This window comes from Bombus huntii, chromosome 10 (assembly GCF_024542735.1).
Source record: "Bombus huntii isolate Logan2020A chromosome 10, iyBomHunt1.1, whole genome shotgun sequence".
Lineage (NCBI taxonomy): Eukaryota > Metazoa > Arthropoda > Insecta > Hymenoptera > Apidae > Bombus > Bombus huntii.
The window spans coordinates 2,370,458-2,394,025 of record NC_066247.1 but is presented as its reverse complement, the minus strand read 5'-3'; the positions used below and the strand labels follow the sequence as shown (position 1 = coordinate 2,394,025).

The window sequence follows — 23,568 nt, the reverse complement described above, 5'->3', positions numbered from 1 at the left end:
GCTTCGGCTTCTGCGACGATCTGGCGACACCCGTTTCGAATCCGCGTCCTCTTCTCTTGTAGTTTTCCTCTCTGTCTCTCACCTCTGCGATCGATTCACGGATCTTTACGGATCCTTAGCGCTTTATTACGTCTGTTGTCTCACATAGCATCGCGTTGCATCGTTTTTCCTTTCTCTCGTGCGAGGTCGCGGACGCGTAATTTCACGACCTCGAACATCCTCCTACGTTACGGTGTGGAAAACCTTTTTGTCGCGCCTTTGTCGAGTTGCGTCACCGTACGATCGTTGTAACGACGATGACGATGGGTTACGCGCGCCGTTGATAACGCGGCCTCTTTTACTCCGTTTTTCACGAAACACGTAAATACGTTTCTGCCGATTTCCGGATTTAAATGCCCCCTCGTGATTAAACGAAAGGATTTTGACACGTAATGATAATGTTAGAGGTAAAAAGAAAACTGGGTTAAAAAAATGTGTAGAAAAGAATCGCCGCTGATAAGTCGACGAAGTTGTGTATAAAAAGGTAACTGTTGAAACCAGAAATACTTTAATGTCTTTGATACATGGATATTACGAGCGACGTATTTAGGATTTTCTCAATGCCCAGCAGCATTCCTTTATCGGGTTTCTGTACATTTCATTTTCATAAACAAGATAGGAAATTTAATATACTTAGATCTAATTTATTACATTCGGGAGAATTACGATCGGCCTGTTTGATATTGATTTGTCTTTAATAACCACTAACTTCGTGATTATATACGTTTACCAGAAAAAAGATATTTCCTATGCATCATAAATTAAATCGCCTAATAAATTAAATTCGGTAAAAAAGAGGCAAATGTCCTTTGTATAATAGCGTACATGAACCTGTTTGTCCATCAAACAGGGGCAAACAGTGTTCCCCTGACCGTAGATCGATAGGTGAACGCGGACGACACGATGGAGGGAGGAAAATGCGAGGGAAAAGAAAGAAACTCGTCCTGGGGAGTAAAAGAAGTCTGGAAGAAGGTGGCGCGGGGAGGGTTTGGGTCCGCATGGAAAGGGAAGTGGCAGGGAATGAGAAAGAAAAAGAAAAGGCGGAGAGTGAAGGGAGGATACCCGAGAGGCCTTCGAGATCAGGTTATGCTAACTGGGGCCCGTTCGTCCCACACGTATCTACTTATAAGCGCACGTACGCGGTTACACGGACCCTGTTGTCGTACTTGTGTGCGTAGGAGGCACGCGCGACACAGGCAAACGCGTGCCCGAATACGTGGAAACGCGAGAAGTACGACGAACCGCACGGAGCTACCTTTGCGGAATCGTTTCGCCGCGTCCGCAAAACCGGCTGGAAAACAATAAAACGAAGACAAGGAGAAAGAGCAACGAGAAACAGAGAGAAGAGAAAGCGACAAAGATGCAACTACTATGTATAAAAGAGCATAAGAGCTCATAAAAAGTATTCGAACACTCGTAGGGTTATGCGAAACATTTTGAAATTTCGTTGATGCTGTAACCAGACCTGACTATTCCCATCGTATTAGGTCATCCGAAATGTTTCTTTCGTTTTATAAGGAAATAATGGATGCGTCACATTTTCCGTTTTATATTATTTCGTCGAACTACGTATGATCCATTTTGTTCTATCAAAATAAAGATCACAACGTTCGACAGATTAGGTTTCGTGTTTTGTACAAAGATGCAACGTCGTAAAAGACGTGTCTGTAAAAGAAAGACGCTTTGCGAACGACCTAATACCAGCAAAGTTTGAAGACATTTAGTGCAAACGCTATATATTTGGCGGATGTCGCAAAAGTGTGTAAACAGTCGATCATTCGTTCTATCGATAAACAGCAAAATATTACAGTAGGGCACCACCTATTTTATATATATGTTTGACACCATTTGTTATATATTTAAGACGATAATTCTTTACATGTTTGCAGCGAACATTTGTGTTGTGTACATTTTGATCGTATACATAGATTGATTCTTTATTTTACCAATATATTCACGATAATCGTATCTCACTAGGGTGCTAATAAAATTTCAAAAAGTTCTATATAACGTACGCGATATGTACATAAAAGTTTCCTCTGCTAAGTGTGCAAATACTTTCGTTCGTTTTATCTAGAGACGCGTGAATATCTTGAAAATTGTACGCGATAAGGAAAAATGTTTCAGACACATGTTTTACGATATCTAGGGGGTCGTATGATGTCGATATTCATCTTAACCCGCATATATACTTAACTACTAACTTAACCGCACATGTACACAAAGGGAGAGAGGAACGCAAAGCGAGAGAAACTCACGATATCGCGAATGAAACGCGTCCGCTTTACGCGATGTTCTCTTCTCGAGCACCGAGACGAGAAAGGCAGAACGAACGCGCCAACATTTACCTACGCGTTGACGATGGCACAAGAGAAGTTTTCCCGCCTGAACAATTTTTCATCGATCGAAGCTCCTCGATATGGGGAACGATACTTTCGATCTAGAGCCCGCATCGAGCACGCAAAAAAAAAAAAAAAACAAACTAGAAAATCTGCTGGCTAGGAAGAAGATGCTCTAGCTCGTCGCTAAACTAGTTTGTCCGGAAGCGAAAAACGACTCCGTTTACATCCTCTCGTTCTCGGAACGTGGAAACGATCGCGATTGCGATGGCGACACACGCGGGACAAGAAGCGGAAGAGCAACATCGATGGAATTCGTTGAAACCAAGAGAACCTCAAGTTTTTCTACGTACTCGAGTTGCGTCTTTTATTCTTCTTCTATTTTCCTCTGTGTGTACAGTCTTCTTCGCTGGACGTTTAAAATCGTATGGATCGCAGGGTTACCAGGGACGCCGTAAGACAAAGTGCAATACGCGCTACTTTCCATTATATCGCATAGTTCGTTAAATAGTTGGATTTCTTCGACTAAAAACTTTACTAAATCCTGACTAGATAGCCGTTCGAATTCTGACATGGGAACGCGGAACAGGGAAATTGCACTTACAGCGATTTAATTATCGTTCCAGATCTGGCGGATGCTAGCCAGTTCCAGCGAGAGGGAGTCACCACGTATTCTCAACTTCTGTTCGACGTCGCTAGACAGCAAGTCGTCGTCGGCGCTCGGTACGTATGTCGTAACTGGATGTCATATGACGAACGATGTAATTGTAAAGTAAAGCGATAATTCTTCGAGTAAACGCACGATCGTACACGGAAACGCGTTCGCGAACGTGTCGCGAATGCGGAAAATCGAAACCGACCGCGAGATCGACATGCGATTTGGCTATCCGCCGAGCCATCAACCGGTTATTTTTCTCGACGACCGAGAAGCGACCGGTCTCGTCGACGAGCTCCTCCGAGGATCGGGATAACGTCTTGGCCGCTCGCCAAATTGTTCGTCTTTCACTCGACTCACAAAAATACGTTTTTCACCGAACTCCAACCGATTCTCGAGAGTCTCTAGTGTCATTGGAATGGGAATTAACGAGACTGAAAGCTTCACGATGATTTCATGGATGGGATACAGGTAGCACACAGTGATATACGCACAACTCCCTGTGGAGGTATTAGATCATTTACGATAATGTTACCTTAATGGCAATTATGTAATCGTATATCTAATTGACTGTGAAATCCTGGAACATTCTATGTATTATTTATATGTACACTTCCAACCATCAACGTCAAGACGCTTATATTCGCTACGTCCATTGAGAAACCGTAAGAGATTTTACTTCGTTCGGTGTTTTACATTAGAAGACTCGAACGAAGTAACAGATTTATAATAAAATACTTGGAAGATAAGAAAAAATGAGAAGCATACAATTTGTACTAAATATCGGCTGACGTTGTGAAACTTATAATCGGCAGCGTATATACGCGATTATCAGACGTGTATTTTCTCTGTATATATACGTGCGTTGCTCCCTATTCGCTATCGCCGCTACGATGCACGAAAAAAAAGAAAAAAGAAAGTAAATAAATAAATGGCTCGTCTGCACCTAAGGGTACAACGAGATAGCTCGGATAGCAGCCGCATTCCAGCTACCCGACCGGCTGCTCGAAATCGTCGAGGAACGCGCGAACGCCGGTGATCGATTTTCGCGATCGAGTACCGATCGAATCGAGCGTGGAAAGGAGCGTACGCCCTCGTGTTACCTTCTATTAATAGAATGCTAGTTATTAACCGCGACCCACGTACGCGCGCGGCCAGCCAGTCGAAGAAACGGTGCATGTACGCTTGTCTCGTTCCTGAAAACAAAAAGAAAAAGAAAAAGACAAGAAAAATGCAGCAAATCCGAGGTCGTTCTCTGACATATTTAAAGCAAACCCAAGAAACATGTGGAAACCAACACGGTGAAATCGTCTTGGTAGAATGTGTTCCGAGACGAGTCGCTTTCTCGCGAATTTATCGCGACTTTCGAAGATCGATCGAAGAAAACACGAGCGTGGAAACGCGACCGAGTTGCAGAAATAGCAAGAGGAGGGAAAGGGTGTGCTCTGGTCTAGGTGCGTGCACGCGACACGGCGCCACGATTTGCATTCTTCCAGTTCGATTCCCGTGGTCGACAACCGTGACGTCACTGAGTGGTAAATTACCAAGAGCGTGTCGCACCGAGATCGCGACAGGTATGGCAGAGACGCGTTTTTCCCTTGTCTCGTTGTTAAAACCAGCGGTTCCTTTCTAAGATAGCTAGCACTAGCTTTACCCGTTGTTGAAACGTTTCTTCGCATCATCTTCTCGTAAATCAGAAATGATCGTGTTTCCAGGACAAAACACGCTTTTCTCATCTTTCTTCCTGCAGCCTTGTACATCTCGCTCTACTCGAGACATTTATTATTTTCCTACACAGTTTATCGATTTATCAACCTTGTGGCGATTCTAGAATTTTTTTATAGCTCGATATCTCTTTAACTCGAAATCTCGAAAAGGACTTTCGGTGTCTCGAAAGAGATTCCTTCACATTTTCCACGAATTTAAGAAATTTTCCAACCGTAGAAAAATTCGGTTCAGAGAGCTAACTTGCCCGACGAAACGTCATCCTTAACTTTTTATATTTACATTCGCGAAGACTGAGACGTAATTGGAACTGATTTGTTCTTATCAAGCTTCAACTTCTTAATTTCTTAATTATAGAACTTTCTGATTAAGAGATGACCTGGTTAACAGGTTGATAATTAATGGATTCATTCTGAATTTCTGTCACGCACTGCTGCTTCTCTACTTTATGCTCTCCTCGTACGGCCATCGAACTCCACTAGACGCGTAACAAACGCGAGTCGTTGGACACAGTTTCGTCGGACGAGAACGAGGTCTCCGAACGATCCATCCTATTCGTTTAACGAACAGGAAGCAATCTGTCTCAATAGGATTGCCCGTGCGTCGTACTCTTGTTCTACTACACTGTTCGTACTCGACCCTCGAGTCGATCATTCGTGTCCTTTCTCGAAATCGCGCGCGTCTCGACCGCGGTGTCCATCGCCTCTGGTTTTCAACCCTCGTCTAACTGATACAGGATTACATCCGATACACGCTACAGCGTTAGAGGTCTCTTTGTCTACGTATTATCGTAGACCGCGCATATTTATGCAAATAAATATTTTTATAGCGTAACAAATGGAAGCTAGAAGATGGTTTTATCGGCAATTATCAGATTGCAGATTTTTCTACAATTTTATGTTTCTCCGAGAATCAAAGAGGTGGAATGTACGTAGTAATTTGTTTAGTTTGCTGAAAATTATGACGCGTACTCGGTTAAGTTTATCATAAATCAGCTGATATACCTGATCTTTGTCCGGATTCTTATATGATTTTTTTAATAACATGGCTGACGATTTTATGAATTTATTGGCTCTGTAGACATTCTGTAGTCCGTGAAACACCAATTGTCACGCAACGAAGTCGTGAAGCTTCTGATATGCCGCACGCTGAAAAGAGAAAGACATCGCTCAGTGGGGAGATAATATCGCGTCGCTATATCGTGGCAGTGATTCTAAGCAAAACACAACCGCGGAAAAGAAGGTCGCTAGTCGCTAGTCGCTGTTGCGTTGCTGATATCCGTAAATTGTTTCTAGTTCTTATTTTCGATCTCTGATTTCTTTCGTCAAGTTTCACACGTCTAACACTTACTCGAAAAACGCTCCTTAAAATGGTAAAAATCTCGTCAAAATCAGTCCATTGGTTCTCGAGATTAGTTCGAACGTACAGACGCTTATCGGGAACTCTGTTTCATACTGTATAATAGATGTATAAAAATCCGCAGTAGAATAATTATTTAGAAGAGAAAAAAATTATTCATCGACTTCGATGAGCCTGCAATGTCTTATCGAGATACAACTTGTCGAACGGTCTTTCCCAACGCGTATAACCGCTACTCTTTAACGAGTTGCGCTGTGAATTCAATTTTACCGACAAATAATTTTCATACAATGCCAGTCTCGTTATATCGTGAAACGTTGCCACATTATATATTCGTCATATGAATTATTACGAAATACTTTTTTCATAATTTCGAGACATCCAGTTCACGTGTCACATCCGAGTCGATGCGATACATAATCGAAAAGCATGTACCGGCTCGAACGCACGCTGCACGTGGCGAACATGTTAGAACCGTACAACTCTTCGCTGTTGCGTTAAATAGTTGATTTTGTATTTTTATATACGGAAAGTAAAAGGAGTGAAATACAATGTCGAGCCTAACTTGACGCGAGATCGCAAAGGGTTCGATACTCAGCCCGATCGCGGAGCCGCTTCGCTCGACTAACGATCGCTTTTGGTGCGACTGTCGCGCGCGTAGTCGCGCATAGTTGCGGCGTGCGCCCACGTAGGCGCCGTTTATGCTTCGTTGCGAGTTTTCTACGGCGTGATTGCGCGATCCGCACGCTCTCACCGTGCCGCCGCTTGCGAGCCACGGCTTTTTACACGCGCCGCGACCCACGCGTACTTTAAGCCGAGACTTTTAGACTCGCCGAGCCAAACGAAAACGAATCGTTGCGATTCCAGAGATAACCTGTACCGGTTGACGTTAACCTCGTTGACGCCGCTCGAACACGCCTCCTGGCCCGCGCCAGAAGATAAGAGCAACACCTGCCAGAACAAGGGTCAAAGCGTCGAAGACTGTCGCAACTATGTGAAGGTTCTACTCACCAATGGAAAGAGCCTGTTCACTTGCGGCACGTACGCGTTTAGCCCTTGGTGCACGTGGAGAGAGGTAAGTAATCATACGAAGTAGAGAAAGCGCAGCAGATTATGAGCATATTAGGTGGAAACGATATACTAAACTAGATTGCGAACGTTGATGCGTTTATGGAAAATTCGAAGATGGAAAAATGCGAACAATCCATATCACGCTATGTATAGGAGATGTAAAATTTAGCGAATGACACGAACGTTCGCTTAGATTCTTAGATTCTTTGGTTAATTTGCATAAACATCCGTAGTCTAGATATATCGCAGCTATAAATTAACGCGCGACACCCATTGATATACGTAGCTGTATCGAGAATTGCAAAGGAAATTTAAATCTTGCACCTGTTTCGTAGAGGAAATCTAAACCTTCGACTATAAAAGCTATTTGGAGATCGATATATTCTACTTGCAATATTTCGTTCAGACTTTCGTCTTCCGACGTTTCGTGAACATTCCTCGGCGTGCGCCTAAAAACATTGGGGCAGGAATAGAAACGTTTACGGGATGTTAGAACAATTCGTTCGGTTTACTGCTATTATGTTTGCTCGAGATCTCATTGGCAATGATAGTACCGTGTACTATCTTTTCCACGCACCTGCAGTACGTAAGAACAGGGTCGATTCGATTATTTCACAGATCGAGAACATCAGCAGCGTAACCAGCGAGATGTCGGGCGCAGCAATGTGCCCTTACTCGCCGCGTGCCAACGTAACTGCGTTATTAGCCAGAGGTCCAACAGGTGGATTGTTCACCGGGGCGCCAACCGATTTCTCTGGCGCGGATCCAGCCATATGCAGGACGCTTGCGTCGCCAAATCTTCGAACGCATCAGTACGACTCCAGGTGAGTCGTTTTCCCAATTCTCTACGATATCTGTCGCAACCTCGGTATCTTCAACGTCCGTGGCCGCTTTCAGATGGCTAAACGACCCGCAGTTCGTCGGCAGCTTCGAGACGGAGGATCACGTCTACTTTTTGTTTCGCGAATCAGCCGTCGAGTACATCAATTGCGGCAAGGTAACGCGGTTTAACGATCGATCGACCGAATCGTTGCACAATGATCTGGAAAGCTCTATATTTTATGGTTAAAATTAAAAAAAAAAAAAAAAAAAGGAAAAGAAAGCCACTCTTTTTGTAGATTTAGTTTTTACGACACAAGATAATTCGACCATTTGCGGTAAATTATTTGAAAAATTTGTATTGTTTTGCACTGTGCAATGGACTCGCCGATCTCGTTTCCTCTTCCTCTCTAACTATCCGACATTCAAAGATCTCTCTGTTTTCGTTGTTTTCAGAAAGTCTACTCGAGAATAGCGAGAGTGTGTAAAAACGATCGCGGGGGTAAAATTATGATGAAAGAGGTTTGGACCACGTTCAGCAAGGCGCGATTAAATTGCTCGCTCCCCGGCGAGTTTCCTTTCTACTACGACGAGATTCAGGGCGCGGTCTATCATCCGGAAGAAGGCATCGTTTACGCGACGTTCACCACGCCCATGTAAGTCCCAGAGTCACTGGATGTGTTACGTCGTAATCGCAATCCGCGTATCATCTCACGTTCGCTTAACATTTCTCCTCATGTCTGTGCCGGTACTCGCTCACGAAGAAACGAGGAAATTGGTATGTACAATTTCCCGAAATTTCTCCCACGAAAGTGTGCAACGATGAAGAGGAAGGTCCGCTTTTCCAGTAATTTTAGTACACCAACGAAAACAGATTCAAAATCGGGATATCTCGTTTTCAAAGTGCTATCGATTTATAATCAACTAATATCGGTAGTAATAAAATTTTACGCTCCCGCGATAAAATGAAATTGTAGCGACAACTTTTGTATTAGGTTGTCCGAAAAGTGTCTTTCTTTTACAGACACGTTTTTTACAACGATGCATCTTTGTACAAACACGAAACCTAATCTGTCGGACGTTGTGATCCTTATTTTGATAGAACAAAATGGACCATACGTAATTCGATAAAATAATATAAAACGGAAAATATTGTGCATCCATTATTTCCTTATGAAACGAAAGAAACTTTTCGGACCACCTAATAAATTCAATTGTTCGATTTTGCGTACTTCTGATCAGATTTTATCGCGTTGTATCCCCTACCTCGTATCTGCATAAGAATAGAAAGTTTTAGGGCGGTTTTATAGTTGCCAGACGCGGCGTATTTTTTCTTTCTTAGCATACTCTTCTTCTGCTTTCCTTTTTTCGTTTCTTGAATGACGAAGAAGGGGAGAGAGACCGAAACTCGCTAAACTCGACGTGTATTTTTAGCAATGGAATTGCCGGGTCGGCGATATGCGCGTTCAACATGTCCGCGATCACCGCGAGCTTCAACGGACCTTTCAAGCACCAAGAGAATTCGGGCGCTGCCTGGGAAAGGAGGCCATCTCATCACAATCGTCAAAGATGTGGTTCAAACGCGAACGTCGCTCCTCATCAGATCATAGACAATCAGAGGTACCAGCTGATGGATGACGCGATCCAAAGCACGACGCTGGAGCCATTGCATACCGCTTTACTCGAGAGATTCACCTTGATCGCTCTCGATGTCACGCCAACTAAATTGCACCGCGGTGTCACCGTGCTGTATGTGGCTACTGATGTTGGTTTGATCAAGAAGATCTCAGTTTTACCGCGTACGCAGGAAACTTGTATCGTAGAAGTTTGGGGTCCCTTACCATCTACGCCGATGATCATGCAGTTCTTGAAGGACACGCAGAGTCTGTATGTTGGTACAGAACTCGGTCTATCGAGGTACGCGGTTTGACACAGATTCACGATAATAATATGCGTCGTTGGGCCCACATTGGTCAGATTCTGTTCGAGAACAAAAGGAATATCGCATTTACAGAATACCCGCTGCCCAGTGCCATAGGCATCGAAGTCGCCAGGCTTGTCTCAATGCTCAGGAGCCATATTGCGGTTGGAACGAACATCTGATGAAATGCGCTCCGGCCCCGAAGCAAAACCATCTTGCCAATCACTGGCATCAAGAAGTCACCAAGTGTCCTGTTCTCACAGATCCTGTGGACGGTGGCTGGAGTGCCTGGAGCTCTTGGTCTCCGTGTCAACACGGCACCACGGATCATGGGCATTCTCATTCGCATGCGCATTTGCACCTTCATGCCGAGACGGTAAGTCAGTGGCACGTTGTCGTTCATGTCGGCGTAATGCACAAGTAGATGGCGATAAATCAAAAGCGAATCCTTGCTTTCACCAGGGCTCAGACACTTGTCAATGCCAGACACGAGATTGCAATAACCCGCCTCCGCAGCATGGCGGAGCAACTTGTTCAGGAGCTAAAGTGAGAGTAACCAATTGTACGGTTCATGGCGATTGGACAGCTTGGTCATCCTGGTCAGCGTGCTCACAAACCTGCGGCTTCGCTATGAAAACACGACGACGCACGTGCACGAATCCGGCTCCGGCTTTTGGAGGGCGAGTGTGCGTTGGTCATGATCACGATGACACCGTCTGTATAAATCTTCCACCTTGTCCTACGCCAGCGAAGGTAGCACCGCCGCCACCACAGACGTTTGGTCAGTGGTCATCCTGGAGCGCTTGGAACGCTTGCTCTCGACCTTGCAACGGTGGTAAGCGTGATACGAAGATTTCACCAGTTCTTCTTCTTTAATAAGAATCTCTTGATAAATGATCTCTCGTCTCAATGACTTGTATCCTGTCTCCTAGTGATTGACTTTTAATCGTGTGTTTGACAGGGATACGGATACGAAGAAGAACGTGTGAGAGTCCATCATCACGAAAACCTCCTACCGTCGAATGCAATGGATGCGACTTTCAAGTAAGAGCAGCACGCACTTGTAATAGCTTCGTGAAATTTCATTTATTCGAACGTGAACGACTCCAGTGAAACTCCATTTTATTTAATGCCCGATTAAACGAGCTCTACCGCCCATTGAGTTCATTTAAATGACTTTTAGACAGGATTTGTAATCGTTGCACTTTTGCTATCGCGTTTCTCTCAAACAATATATCACCACAATCACGAGCTCGCGTTTTTATCTTCTACAGGTCGAGGAATGCAACTCTCATCAGTGCGTCGAAACGAAAAGATACTCCGGGTGGACCCCATGGCTAGCAGTTAATGGCAGTCTTCAAAGCACAAACGTTGGTTACGTAGAAAAACGGTTTCGATTTAGTTGTCGTGCCCAAACTGACGATCCATCCAGCGTCAGGGTGCAACTAGCTAAAGAGGAAGAGCGCTATTGCAGAAACGACGGTTCCTGCCTAAGAGGAAACGCGAATCCAAATCCGTATGGGGATCTCGGAGCAGAAGCCGGCTGGGGAGAATGGTCCGCATGGCGGCCTTGTGATCGACCTTGTGGCGGAGGTTCTCAGCATAGAATGAGGCAATGTGAATCACCACCTTGCGAAGGTCCATCCGTGCAAAACAGGTTGTGCAATGTGCATCCATGTCGGTCGAACCAAGTTGGAATCGCAGGGGCTGGAGGCCAGTGGTCTTGTTGGACTGACTGGTCCGATTGTTCGGTATCGTGTGGCGTTGGCGTCCGTTCCAGAACAAGAGAATGTCTAGGACCGGAGGGTTGCGAAGGTCCAAGGCTAGTTAGAGAGACTTGCGAGATGCCCAGCTGCGAGTCTTTGGCCGGTTGGGATTCATGGTCACGTTGGACGCCTTGTGACGATGATCATCAACAACATAGGAAGAGACAGTGTCTTCAACATGGTAACGGGCTCTGTCAAGGATCCAGCAGAGAGGTGCGCGACTGTTTACCCGATTGCATGGACAATGGTGAGTATGGTCGAACGAAGTCTGACTTATTTAATTAAGATTACCTGTGGAGAACATTTTCGCAGACGCTGAAGCAAAAATTACTATGTATGCTATATGCATAGTGTATGTTATGTTTAAACGTAATTTTTCAGATATAAATGCCCTAAAATCAAGCGTAGAACGCTCGGGTGTATCTATCGGCGCGGTAGTGGGCAGTTGCGTAGCCGGATTCCTAGTTGGCTTGGCCGTGACTGCAGTCTTAAGCTTCTGTTACCTGAAGCGACGACAGCAACGAATTCCTGGTAGTCCTCACTATATCAGCAAACAAAACTCCTACGTCTCGGTTCCGTTGAAAGATGTGAGTCGACAGTCTAATCGCTATACTATGGATGGACGTATAATACATAAAAGAGATATAAAATATCAATAGTACTTTGTGTCTGTGAGAAGTTTGCTAGGCAAAAGGATGCACATCCGATGGGTTCTGCATCTTCCCATTTTTGCATAGTACTTGTTACAAGATTTAAGGAATGAAACACATATCTACTTAGGTTCCATTTTTTTAGTTATCTTTATTAAACTATGAATTTGAACATCTACAGTCCACTAAACCACGCATGTGTGATATTTTTTTACTAACACGAGGTCTTCTTTCGATCTAGGTAAACGCCAAGCGACAGCCTAGTTTTTCCGGTAGTACAAATGGTAACGGAACTCTTCGTGGGAAGAACAATCCAAACGTGAACGGTCTCGGAAGTCCGAAACTGTATCCAAAGAGTCTGGACTACGAGTCTGCCACCTTGAAGCGCAATAGCCATGGCCAACAACACATTCGAGTCGATCCTGATCAAGACAAATACTACTGAACGGGCAGCGTGCAATTAGAAACGAACGAATTTATTTCACTGCCAGATGGCTTCTGCGTTGCGAGTAAACGCGAAGACCTGACACGAACCCCTACGACAAAGAGACATCGCCATGAAGGCGCACAGCGAGAACAGCGAGCAAGAAATAACGAACGCAACACGACGTGGCTATCATCCGTCTCTCCAACAATTTTGAGCTATGTATGCGAAGCAGTTTAAACGAAGGCAGCTTCCAAATGGACCAAGGAGAGATGCAAACGCGGACAGATCGCCTATACTATCCAGATCCAGTGATATTCACCCCATATTTACTTGTTTACTCAAAACTATAGAGACGATCTCCTCTGGTTTCGCGTTGAACGATTCAGTGCCATCGTTACGTCGCGAACGCGTGCATCGCTTCGTAATCTCGTCAAACATGAGCGACAAAGGACGAGCATAAACGTATCGAAACGTACCTAACTAAACGTGTGTGGATGTGAATATGAGTGCAGCTATGTGTGAGAGGTTCTGAAAGAGAGAGAACAGGAGGGTGTGAACGGATGCGTATGTATGCATAAAGATTCGAGTCATGTGATTCGCATATTTTTTATTATTGGCTCACATTGAGTCGCGGTCACGCGTCGACTCGTACTCACGACAAACGATAGTCGAGGAGAGAAGAGGAAAACAGCAACGATCGTCCGTGGGATTGCGTATCGTGATTCGCCGCGAAAGACGATCGAGCTTACGGAAATCAAGATTTAGTCGTGGATTTGATTCGAACCGTTTCGGGTCGACGAGTTACGCGCGGCAAACGAGCGTACAAATGAACGACGTTCCGTGATCAAACGGACTTGAAACGCTTCACCTCGTGTAGTATCCATCACGCGACTGCAATAAAAGGAACGACAACGCCCGCAAAAATAGGGTCCTTGAGCGAATTCATTCCCCCCCCCCCCCCCCCCCCCGAACTTTCTTCTTCTTTTACTCTCTGCGGCGAATGAGGATGAACTTAGTCCGTTTACAAATCAACCGACAACTTTTCTATCTTGTCGATCACGTAATCCATGGAAGCTTTGGTCGGTGGTGGTTGACAGGTGACGACCATGCGGAAAAAGTTGCCAATATTCTTGTACGATAGCGGCGTGTAGCCAACCATCAGCGTTCCCTCGATCATCATGCGTTCCTTGATTTTAGCTGTGACCTCGTACAATTTGTTCCACCATTCCTGAGTCTCCTGTTGACCTTGCATACTGGGTGGTATGTACCTGTTACGAATCGAAAGAAGGGAAGAATACGTAACACAAATATGAATTACGAACACAGAATTGAGGGGATACGACGATACACAAAGGAACGACGATACTCACCAAAAACAAATGTTACAACCTTCGTACCGGGGAAGTACCAAACGAAATCCTTTCCGGCTTTTTATTCGTTCGAAGAAGTATTCCACCGTGGACATAGCGAGTTCCACGGATTCGCGAAGTCCTTTGGTCCCTCGTGCTTTCCACATCAGCCAAAATTTAGCTCCGTCGACCTACAACGAAGGGAACGTCACATACAGAAAATGACGATATGTATTATGGACGTAATCAATGCAGAACGTTTACCTTTCTCCCACATTGCAAACTCTTATCACCTGTGTCCCAAGATACGTCATAATGTTTGTCCTGTTGGAACAAATACCGCGCTCCCGCGCAATTCGCTTCGTGCAGAGTGTTTTTACCCTTAACCAAGAACAGCGAGCATTGGAACGGTGCGCCAAGCATCTTGTGTGGATTCCACGCTACGGAATTCGAGCTGCATCGATCGAAATGCGTCATAATATATCACGATACATGGATCAGTGGTTAAGTAGAGACAAAACAATACATCACCGAAGCAAGGAAGACAAAAAGATCGAAGACAATTACGTACAGTTCGATTCCTTTCAACCGGTCTCGATATTTCTTCGAAAGTAACAGCGTACCACCGAGACATGCCTGTAACACAGCGACAATCGTGCGAATTACAATGGGAAACCTTTTTCATTTGCCGCTCGTTGCACTCATCATACTTGTACGAACGTCAACATGTAACCATAGATTCTCCTCGCGGCAGATGGCCGCGATTTCCGGCAGCGGATCGAAGGAGCCGAGGACCGTGGTGCCGCATGTAGCGTTCACGAAGAAAGGTAAATGACCCTGTTTTTTGACTTCCGCTATGGCAGCCTTTAACTCGTCTGGTCGCATTCGTCCAAATTCGTCGCATTTGACCTATCGAATGAACGAATGAATCTCCTGTTAACCGTTTAAAATGCAACGAAATTTAGTCTACAAACGGTGGTTCACACTTTCCAACAGCAGTATATGCATTCGGTTATCAAACGGGGTTAAAAAAAAACACCCTTTTTATACGAATCTTCGATTTATCGCTATAAAATAAAATGTTCGACGTTCGTGATAACGATAATCCAGTTTTCTCTTTACCAAGATAATAGACGTAACGATAACGATTAATAGAAATATGTCAGTACGTTATCCAATATGTTATTGGCTATAAAAAATATAAAATGCAATTTGCTAAACGACTTCTAAGAATAACTAGCTGACTATGAGTTAGTTAATATCGTATGATGTATACGAATATCCAACGCTGCTTGCAAAGTGTTAACGACCGAGGTGAATGCGATGATCCTCTTCTACCTTATAAACGTGATCGGTTCCTAGGCCCAACCAGTGGGCTCCTTTAGAGATTGAATAGTGGCCAGCCTCACTGGTGAAACAAACCATCGGCGGAAGACCCGCGAGACCTTTCCTCTTTACGTCCGGGATCATTTTGTATCTAGCCATCACCATACCATACATATTTGATATACTACCACCAGGACAAAGTATGCCATCTCCTTCTGGTAACGGAGGATACCCAACCAGTTCCAACGATTTTTCTATTATTTGTCGTTCCATCACGGTGAACACGGGAGCCACCTCGTACGTATATCTAACAAATTACAGGTATAAGGTAGAATCGTGTTTGAATTAAGCTATGTAATTTGCCTTGCAATTCGTTAAACTACAATTTTTGTTAACAGTCTACGTTTGGAAGGAAACGCGTTGGCGAAAAATGTTCGCAAGATGTTCGAGGATTATGATTATAATTCTTACGATTATAATTTTTTCGGATAGCTTTTCAAAGATGCAAAAATATTGTGTACACAATGAAAGCATCGTATCCGCGGGGATAGGTCGCACGATTTATCATTGATAATAACAAATGCTATATATCTATGATAGAATTCAACTTATTGACACATTAAGCAGCATGTCGTCGTGTGTACCTGTGTTAATTAGGTACAATTAGACACTAACGAGGATAACTAACGGTAGACTAAAATAATAAAGGTATAGTAGTTAGATGTGCGATAACGGCGCAAGATCTATGCGATAGACGTTTTATGGGACTATAAGAGTCACGTTCACGAACAAAAATACAAACATACGATAAACTGTTTTCAAATAAGCGAGAACACGCCTTCCAAATCAACGAATCAACGTCATATAAAATATCTTAGATAAAAGCTTACTGGCTGGTATTAAACACATCTGTCAACCAAGAACCTGCCAAGCCATATTCATCGACACCAGCGTACAGCTGATTATGAAAATGTGGACTGAACGTCTTGACAGAGTATCGAATCGTTTGTCTTATTGTTGTCTCGATTTCTCCTTTGGTAGCTGGTTCCTCGGTCAGTTGTATCGATAATCGTTTCTGCGAAATACGATCAAAATATATTCAAGGGAAATTTCTGCAAACTCGTTTAGACTCGATGCGACGAACCAGCGGCGTCATGTTATTGCAATTTCATAGCAACGAAGCTGTACGATTTGGCATTTTTATATCTTCGATAACGTAATAGCACGTTCGTGTGCATTACATCGTATAACGCTTTGAACGCTGAATCTTTTACAGCCTATGAGAAAAATTACTCGATCTGAGAAACTTCTCGATTTTGTAAACAAGACATAATATACCCGTTTTACCTAAAACACAAGTACGTTTATCGTTTAATTAGCTAATGAACATTATGAATACGACATAAAAAAAAAGCGTAATTCGAAGTTGAAAGGATTAAGAGCAAAATCCTTTCAAGTCGCGCGGCGTTGCCATCGCAACATCGCAACAAAATTGCATCGCACGTGCGCATCAAGCCACAATTTGCAGTCGAAAGACTCACCTGTAGCTCTTCCGGATGGACGAAGTGTAATACGGGTTCGTTACCCGTACGATCGAACGCATTTTCCTCCTCAAGAATTTCCAGTAATCGTCCTAGCAGCTCGGTCATCGCCTTAGTGGATGCTGATGCGACTGTTGTATGTCGTAAACTGTATTACGACTGTTGAAACAGTTAGGTCGACGGCACCGAGGCAGCGACGTTCCCCCACGCTGTCGACTCGACCTTCCCCCATCCATTCGTTGGTTTAGGTTGGAGGCGCTGTCTGCTCAATCACTTTGGTTGAAGGCGCTGTCTGCTCAATCACTTTGGTTGGAGGCGCGGCGTCGAATCGTTGCAGATTGTGCAAATACATACGACTCTCGGTTGACATATCGACCGGAAATTTTCGTGTCGTACAATCGGTCAAACGAATACGGTGAAACGAGTCGGTGAGACACGAAAAGAACGCGGTCAAAGAGATACGGTGGCTCGCGAAAGTGTTTGAGCACTTATCATAGAAAACATTTATTATTGTGCGTATTATGTAAAACATTTCGAAATTTCATTAGCACTGTTATCGCTATTACATCAGTAAACTCTTAAACAATATTTAGCGACCGTTAGCGCAAGTTAGATGGAAATTTAATGAAATTTCGTAATGTTTTGTGCAACACACATAGTACATTCATATAAATTTTCTATAATAAATGTTCGAATAGTTTCGTCAGCCACTATGTGTATATCTGGTTTGAATTATTGCCCCGTACAATTTTAAAATCTTCCTCTAAAACGAGCTTTCAAGCTTTTTTTATTCTTGATAGTTAGGGAAGAAAATAATGCATAAAACAATAACAGTGCACGTATACGTTTAAACCACAGCGAAAAAGCTTCTTTTTTTTTTGGAGTCCGACAGATGAATATGTTTGTATAGCTACTTTGATTTTATCACTTTCGGCAATTCAGCTGAATGAAATTCCTACGTTTGCTGTAGTAAATCGCAGAGGGCGTAACAGATACGTACTCGGATCTTTTTCATGTCAGGTCTGTCTTGTATGCGTTTAATCTATGCTCATATAACGCTATGTCAGAGAAACGTACAATTCGTCTGCGATCATGTTCATTCTATCCTTAGTATGCCTACACTTGACAAGTACCTTAATCGCTGCTTTTTTCCGTGCTTCCATGAGCCATTTTATACGGTCGATAAAATCGTACGATAAAATACATATATTGTACATAGGAGAGAAAATGACGAGATATGTAAAAAAAAAAAAAAAAAGAAAAAAAATAGAGAGAAACTTCGTTCGAGAGTTCTTCGATAACAGCGAATATATACATGTAACGCGAGGCGAGCTGTTTCCTCTTTAAAAAAAAAAAAAAAAGGCTGTTATCGTTCCATAGAGAGAGAACGAGACAGATTAAACACGGAAATAGGTTCGTTTCGCGAGAACGGATCGTCCGTGGAAGCTACGACTCGACCGCCACCACTACCGGTGCGATCGACTGGAAGTCGAGGAACCAAGCCCCTCATCGAGGCCCATTGACCCTCGCACAGCTCGTGAAACGTCAGATGTAGCAATAATTTGCCACCGAGTGTGCCAGGACCTCTGCAAACCGCTCCAGCGCCAAATTCCCAAACGCCCAAATCTTCGCCTGGTTTTGTCTCATTTACTCGCGCTAGGTACATTCTTTGCAACCACATGGCCAAATAGGAAACCGCGCAGTCACAGTGCCATGGGTTTCTAGCAAGGCGAAGCTGCTCGATGAACTGCACCGTGTCGAAGATCCGAGGTGGCAAAGAAGATAGATAATTTGACTCCAGCTGCCTAGGCATTCGGGACCGCTCTTGTAGATAATACCGTGTCTTCCTTAGTGGCTTATTGACGTTAACACTTTGACTGCCACGCCGAAATCACATGTTTCTCTGAGCACGCCATGGGAGTATTTTTATTGTTCGAAGGATATAATGGCAAAATAATAATAAATCGACGATGTAAGACAACGTTCTTCCCCGATGGACCGTTTATCTTATTGGTGGTTACGGGTGACTACCGTGGCGTCTTGGTAACAATTGATAGCGACATATCGTAACGAGGCTTCGTTCGTTTCAACAAACCATTCGCATTCGTTGTTTCGTCGTTAGCAAAACGTGCAGAATATATCGTTGAAACGTGTAGAAGATATTAGTAGACGGTATTTGCTCATTCTGTATATAATAGCAAGGTATGTGCACACTTCTAACTTCGATTATACGATTATAAAGCAGCATTTTACGATTATCTTCTACGCTGTGTTTATAATATTCGTAGATTAGCTCTCAAACATATGGATGCAAACACAGTGCACCGTTAGATGCAAGATTCGTTCTCGTTTTCTTTTTATCGATGTTCTAATAAAAATATTTAATCGTTCAATAGGGCACTTTTTGTTTCAAAGTATCTTCTATTTATCGGTTATATTCAAAATGTCCTAACTCGCAATTTTCATAGAGTTTTTACAATTGTAAAAAGTTGAAGCGCGCCGGTCACCGATAACCACCGTGGCGTCACAGGAGAAATCGTATATGACCAACGTGGCAATCAAAGTGTTAAACTAGGTTATCACTGAAGCAACGACGAGAAATATTTTGTTTGTGTTCCATGTTTCCCCGTATTTATTCGCGTTTCTATTATTAGTCTAATAATAACAAAAGTCTGCTGCTCGGAGCAGCAAACAATTTTTTTTCCTTCATGAACGGGTGAAGAAAAGTTGAAAATCTAATCTCAATACCTCGCTATCTCGATCGCATAAAAATTGTTTATCGAAGAAAAGCAGAAAACACCTGATAACACGTCGCGATAGAAAAACACGTTTCTTCGGTGCGTACAATTTACCAATAATTTCATAATGTATTTGCGCCTGAACAACTCGTTATTAAAAACAAACAGACTCGCTGTGTAACAGAAGCAACAGCCAAACGTTTCTCTGATCGCGTTGCTTCAGGCTCGGGGCAACATCGTTCTCCAAGTTGATATTTGCTAAATAGCGTTTAAAAGATGATGCAACAACGGTCAACAAAAAGAGTTCCTCGTATTGCTTCAATGAGGATGTTACTCACAGTTTGCGCAGACTCGGCGTATCCTCGAACAAATCGGGATGCAGATTGCTCAGGTGGTTCGAGTGCAGAAACAGAGAAGTCAAGTTTGACAAGCCGTGAAACGCGCCACGTGACAGGCTTTCTATACCATTTGCATACAACACCAGTCTCTCCAAACCAGTAGAATTTGAGAATAGTCCCGGTGTTAAGTTTCGTATACGGTTGTGTCCCAGTTGAAGTTCTTTCAACGCTACCAAGCCATGAAAGGCCAACGAATCGATCTATGACGAGCAAACGGGATTCGTGTGAACCAACGGAAAGAACGAAACGAAGAGTGAGATGAATGAACGATATTCGCTAGTTACATCCGATATTTACTCTGGCTATCTTGTTGTTAGACATCTCGAGGGAGCGCAGACGTTCGAGCGGAGCCAACAAACTCGCGGATATCTCTGTCAGTTGATTGCCCCTTACGTTCAATTCCTGAAGCGACGCTTGCGCTCGAAACAACTCGTCGGGTAATTGTTTTAGCCGGTTCTCTTCCAAACCGAGGTACTTCAGATTCGTCAGATCCTTGAACAGGTCTACGGGAAGGGTTGACAGACGATTTTTTCCTAATAAGAGCTCCTCCAGCGTCGATAAGCCGCGAAACGTTTCCGACGCGAAGCTCGATAGTTGATTGCAGGACAGATCGAGCAGTACCAGCGACGTGGTACTTAGGAAGAGACTTTCCGGTAGAGTTTGCAGCCTGTTGGACGACGCGTCCCTGCGTCGTGACAAATATGAGATGCTGTCTGTATATATTTGTATCTTATTTCAGAAGTAAGATGCAATGCAGACGAGCGAATTTTATCACAGATGAGAATTTCACGCGCGTTTGAGCAGTCTGTTGGATCGTACGAAGACCACAGGGGAATAACAGGACGACTGTCGATTTTTATGCATTTATGGAAAATTTCAAGGCATAGAAACGTACAAAATAACCAAAGTAAGACGAATCTCTATTTAGATCCCATTTCATACAAGTACGAATCTGCGTAAAAATTTGCGTATTTTAATTTCTTGCAGGAGAGCAATTTTAAAATTCCATACAACTAATCCTACGTTATTCTCCCTATTTAGGTATGAACGAAAAATATTCTTGCCGATGTCTTGAATATTTCGCAAATATATTTTAATCGGCTACCAATATTTTAGAATACTATACTTCATGGATTTATCGTAATATTCATTTTTATCAACTCGTCTACAACGAGCGTTACTCCGCGGCTATGAATGCTCCTTCTTCAATGACACTGCGTGTGGATTACGATAACGCGCGAACAATCAATCGCTCGTCTGCATCGAGTCTAGCTGTAAGAAAAGATGGAGAAATAAAAAGGTGAGATAGAAAAAGAAATTATCGATACGATCGAGCAAACTCGAGCCTCGATTTTATCCACTTGGTTCGCTGTCTCAAAGGAAAAGATCAGTCGGTTCGAGGATCACTCACAGAATACGGAGATTTCGCGTGCTCAGAAACTGAGATCGGTGCAACTCGCCGAGAAAATTTTTGCTCAGCCTGATGCGCGTGACAGCGTGCAGCGAGAAGAACAAGTTTAGAGGAAGATGCTCGATCGAGTTGTCGCTGATATCTCTGAAAAGAAAAAGAAAACGACGATCATCGAGTTTCGAACGCGGCGCACAGTAATCTGGCAAGCGGTGTTCTTCGAGCAACGTCAGAGAATTCTCCGTAAATTTTGAAAAGTTGTATCAGTTTATAGACGAAAGAAGTGTCTTTTAACATTAACCGTTGCAGACGCTGTGTCATCTTCGTCGCAAGCATATTCTACTTTATGACAATAAAACGAAGAGTCGACTGAAAATGCAGTAAAGCAATAAAATCGTTAATATACAATAGTCTTGATAGAATAATGATGTAATTTTCCAGACGACTGCGTAAGTGTAACATGAAAAGTAATAATCGTAAAATATGTGCACGAGTCGGAGTAAGAATCGAGCCAGCCTTCGTCATTCGTGAGTTAAAGTTGAAAAATTGGATTTTACACGATCCACCAGAAATTATAAATCACACAGTTACAATTACGATTATTCATAACCGGAAATAATTCTAAATCGCTAAATGTAACTTTCCAGACGACTTTTACGATATTTCGAAACGGCGAGAACGGCTTCAACCCTTTCTATACTTACAGATGATTCAACCGCGTCATGTCCAAGAAGGTATCCCTGTGAAGCGCCGTCAGTCGATTGCCAGCCAGGTCCCTGAAAGCACCGTTTTTCCAACGATTTTCTCGATCGGATTCCATTGCCTCTCTGTTCGTTCTTTGACAAAGATACACGACGAGGGAGGAGAAGCGAGAGGAAGAGAGAGAAGGCTTACAATTTCAATACATCCCGAGGAACTAGTTGCGCCGCGGGAAGATCCAACAGATTCTGCCTCCAACAAGACACCGATTTAGTTTCCGGCTGACACCTACACGGCCCTTCCGCGCATATCTCCCAATCTTCCTCGGCGGAGCTCATCTGCCAAACTGCGAACCATTCGTATTTTCGACGTGTTTCGAAACGATTACGAGGACGATACGATTGATAAAAAAGAAACAGGAAAAAAAACAAAAGAACAGAGGAAAAAGAAGAAAGCTCGGACGAGATAAAAAGCTACGCTTACCGGGTTGCTCAACCGCCCTGAGTCTTCTTTCCAGACGAGATAAACGATTCTCGAGCTCCTCGAGAATCGTGATCGCGACGTTACCATCCGCCGAAATCGTTCCCGTTACCATTTCCGACTCCATTCCCGTAGTTGCGGATCGTTCGAGAGTGGACTCTGAATGCGCGCAATCGCGAGAAGTGTCTGGTCGCGGCTTACAATTTGCCCGAGAAACAGTTGCCGAGAGCACGAGCAACAATCGAACGACTGGAATCATCCTCGTAGGGAGCAAAAGCTTCTTGTTTCTCGAGGCACCCGGTTCGTTCGACTCGTCGCGCCAACTCTCCTCGCACGTTCGTTCCACTATTCGATCTCCTCTTGCTTCCCTCCGTCATTCTCGTAAGGGCTTCCGGTTTGTGTTCCCGTTAATAGTTGCAGATTTTCGCGTAACGCTCGAGATTGACAAACAATGGTGGAGCTTCTAAGTAAGCTGACGCGACCTCACGATCGCCTATCTACCACTTATCGTAATCGCTGGTACCCCGGCACCCCGACCTCCTGCTAATGGCCACTCGCCTTCGCTTCCATTACGAATCTAAACCTGCTGCCGTGCGTGTATCGTTCTTCGAAAGGAAAGAAACGTACAAACGAGGACCAGCGATTTTCGTCACGGGAGAGTTTCACGCGTTTTACCAGTTAGCGGATTTCATGGTAACAATAACGAAGTACGCACGAGCGTATTCGCTGTGGGTAAAAACCGATGCGATTAAGTACATACATCAAGCGTAAAAATATATTTATACGTGTTATGTGTATATTTATGCGTACATGCACAAGTTTCACCCTCTGGGTTCTTTTCTGTACGATAGTTTACCA

General features: G+C 43.7%; 3 protein-coding genes across 8 annotated transcripts in view; 1 reads left to right on the top strand and 2 right to left on the bottom strand.

The window, feature by feature from the left end:
* The window catches only part of LOC126870717 (semaphorin-5A), a 29,723-nt gene extending 16,050 nt beyond the window's left edge, over nt 1–13,673 (top strand). For both annotated transcript variants that reach the window (XM_050628685.1, XM_050628684.1), the window contains exons 3-14: nt 3,005–3,101; nt 6,985–7,192; nt 7,807–8,012; nt 8,086–8,185; nt 8,464–8,663; nt 9,442–9,924; nt 10,022–10,304; nt 10,391–10,763; nt 10,890–10,972; nt 11,203–11,941; nt 12,076–12,281; nt 12,586–13,673. In XM_050628685.1, the coding sequence (XP_050484642.1) occupies nt 3,005–3,101; nt 6,985–7,192; nt 7,807–8,012; nt 8,086–8,185; nt 8,464–8,663; nt 9,442–9,924; nt 10,022–10,304; nt 10,391–10,763; nt 10,890–10,972; nt 11,203–11,941; nt 12,076–12,281; nt 12,586–12,789 (3,182 nt within the window). In that variant the 3' untranslated portion in view covers nt 12,790–13,673. The remainder of the gene's footprint in view (nt 1–3,004; nt 3,102–6,984; nt 7,193–7,806; nt 8,013–8,085; nt 8,186–8,463; nt 8,664–9,441; nt 9,925–10,021; nt 10,305–10,390; nt 10,764–10,889; nt 10,973–11,202; nt 11,942–12,075; nt 12,282–12,585) is intronic.
* Nucleotides 13,362–17,266, bottom strand: LOC126870733 (glutamate decarboxylase 1). The gene is made up of 8 exons (XM_050628751.1): nt 16,988–17,266; nt 16,337–16,521; nt 15,459–15,753; nt 14,841–15,029; nt 14,692–14,756; nt 14,385–14,574; nt 14,142–14,311; nt 13,362–14,039 (listed from the first exon to the last, which is right to left on the bottom strand). Exons 1-8 carry the CDS (start codon nt 17,093–17,095, stop codon nt 13,793–13,795), a joined length of 1,449 nt encoding a protein of 482 aa, XP_050484708.1. The 5' UTR covers nt 17,096–17,266; the 3' UTR covers nt 13,362–13,792.
* A 969-nt stretch (nt 17,267–18,235) lies between these two features.
* On the bottom strand, nt 18,236–23,540 carry LOC126870732 (leucine-rich repeat-containing protein 15-like). 5 transcript variants are annotated; one of them, XM_050628745.1, is made up of 7 exons: nt 22,714–23,540; nt 22,426–22,576; nt 22,236–22,307; nt 21,535–21,678; nt 20,408–20,808; nt 20,064–20,323; nt 18,236–18,788 (listed from the first exon to the last, which is right to left on the bottom strand). In XM_050628745.1, exons 1-7 carry the CDS (start codon nt 22,967–22,969, stop codon nt 18,354–18,356), a joined length of 1,719 nt encoding a protein of 572 aa, XP_050484702.1. In that variant the 5' UTR covers nt 22,970–23,540; the 3' UTR covers nt 18,236–18,353. The 5 variants fall into 5 exon arrangements, with proteins under 5 accessions (XP_050484702.1, XP_050484703.1, XP_050484704.1 ...); XM_050628746.1 differs by having other exon boundaries at nt 18,236–18,792; nt 20,421–20,808; XM_050628747.1 differs by having other exon boundaries at nt 18,236–18,792; nt 20,517–20,808.
* Nucleotides 23,541–23,568: the final 28 nt, after the last annotated feature.

Bases quoted from the DNA above. Each gene is read 5' to 3' on its own strand.
- LOC126870733 (XM_050628751.1), bottom strand. From the start codon at position 17,095: ATGACCGAGCTGCTAGGACGATTACTGGAAATTCTTGAGGAGGAAAAT. The intron at 16,522-16,987 runs GTGAGTCTTTCG...CGTATTTCGCAG, and splicing joins TCCATCCGGAAGAGCTACAG to AAACGATTATCGATACAACT. The intron at 14,575-14,691 runs GTACGTAATTGT...CGATCGATGCAG, and splicing joins CGGTTGAAAGGAATCGAACT to CTCGAATTCCGTAGCGTGGA.
- LOC126870732 (XM_050628745.1), bottom strand. From the start codon at position 22,969: ATGATTCCAGTCGTTCGATTGTTGCTCGTGCTCTCGGCAACTGTTTCT. The intron at 20,324-20,407 runs GTAACTAGCGAA...TGCTCGTCATAG, and splicing joins AGCCAGAGTAAATATCGGAT to ATCGATTCGTTGGCCTTTCA. The intron at 18,789-20,063 runs GTGAGTAACATC...ATGCCTAGGCAG, and splicing joins ACGCCGAGTCTGCGCAAACT to CTGGAGTCAAATTATCTATC.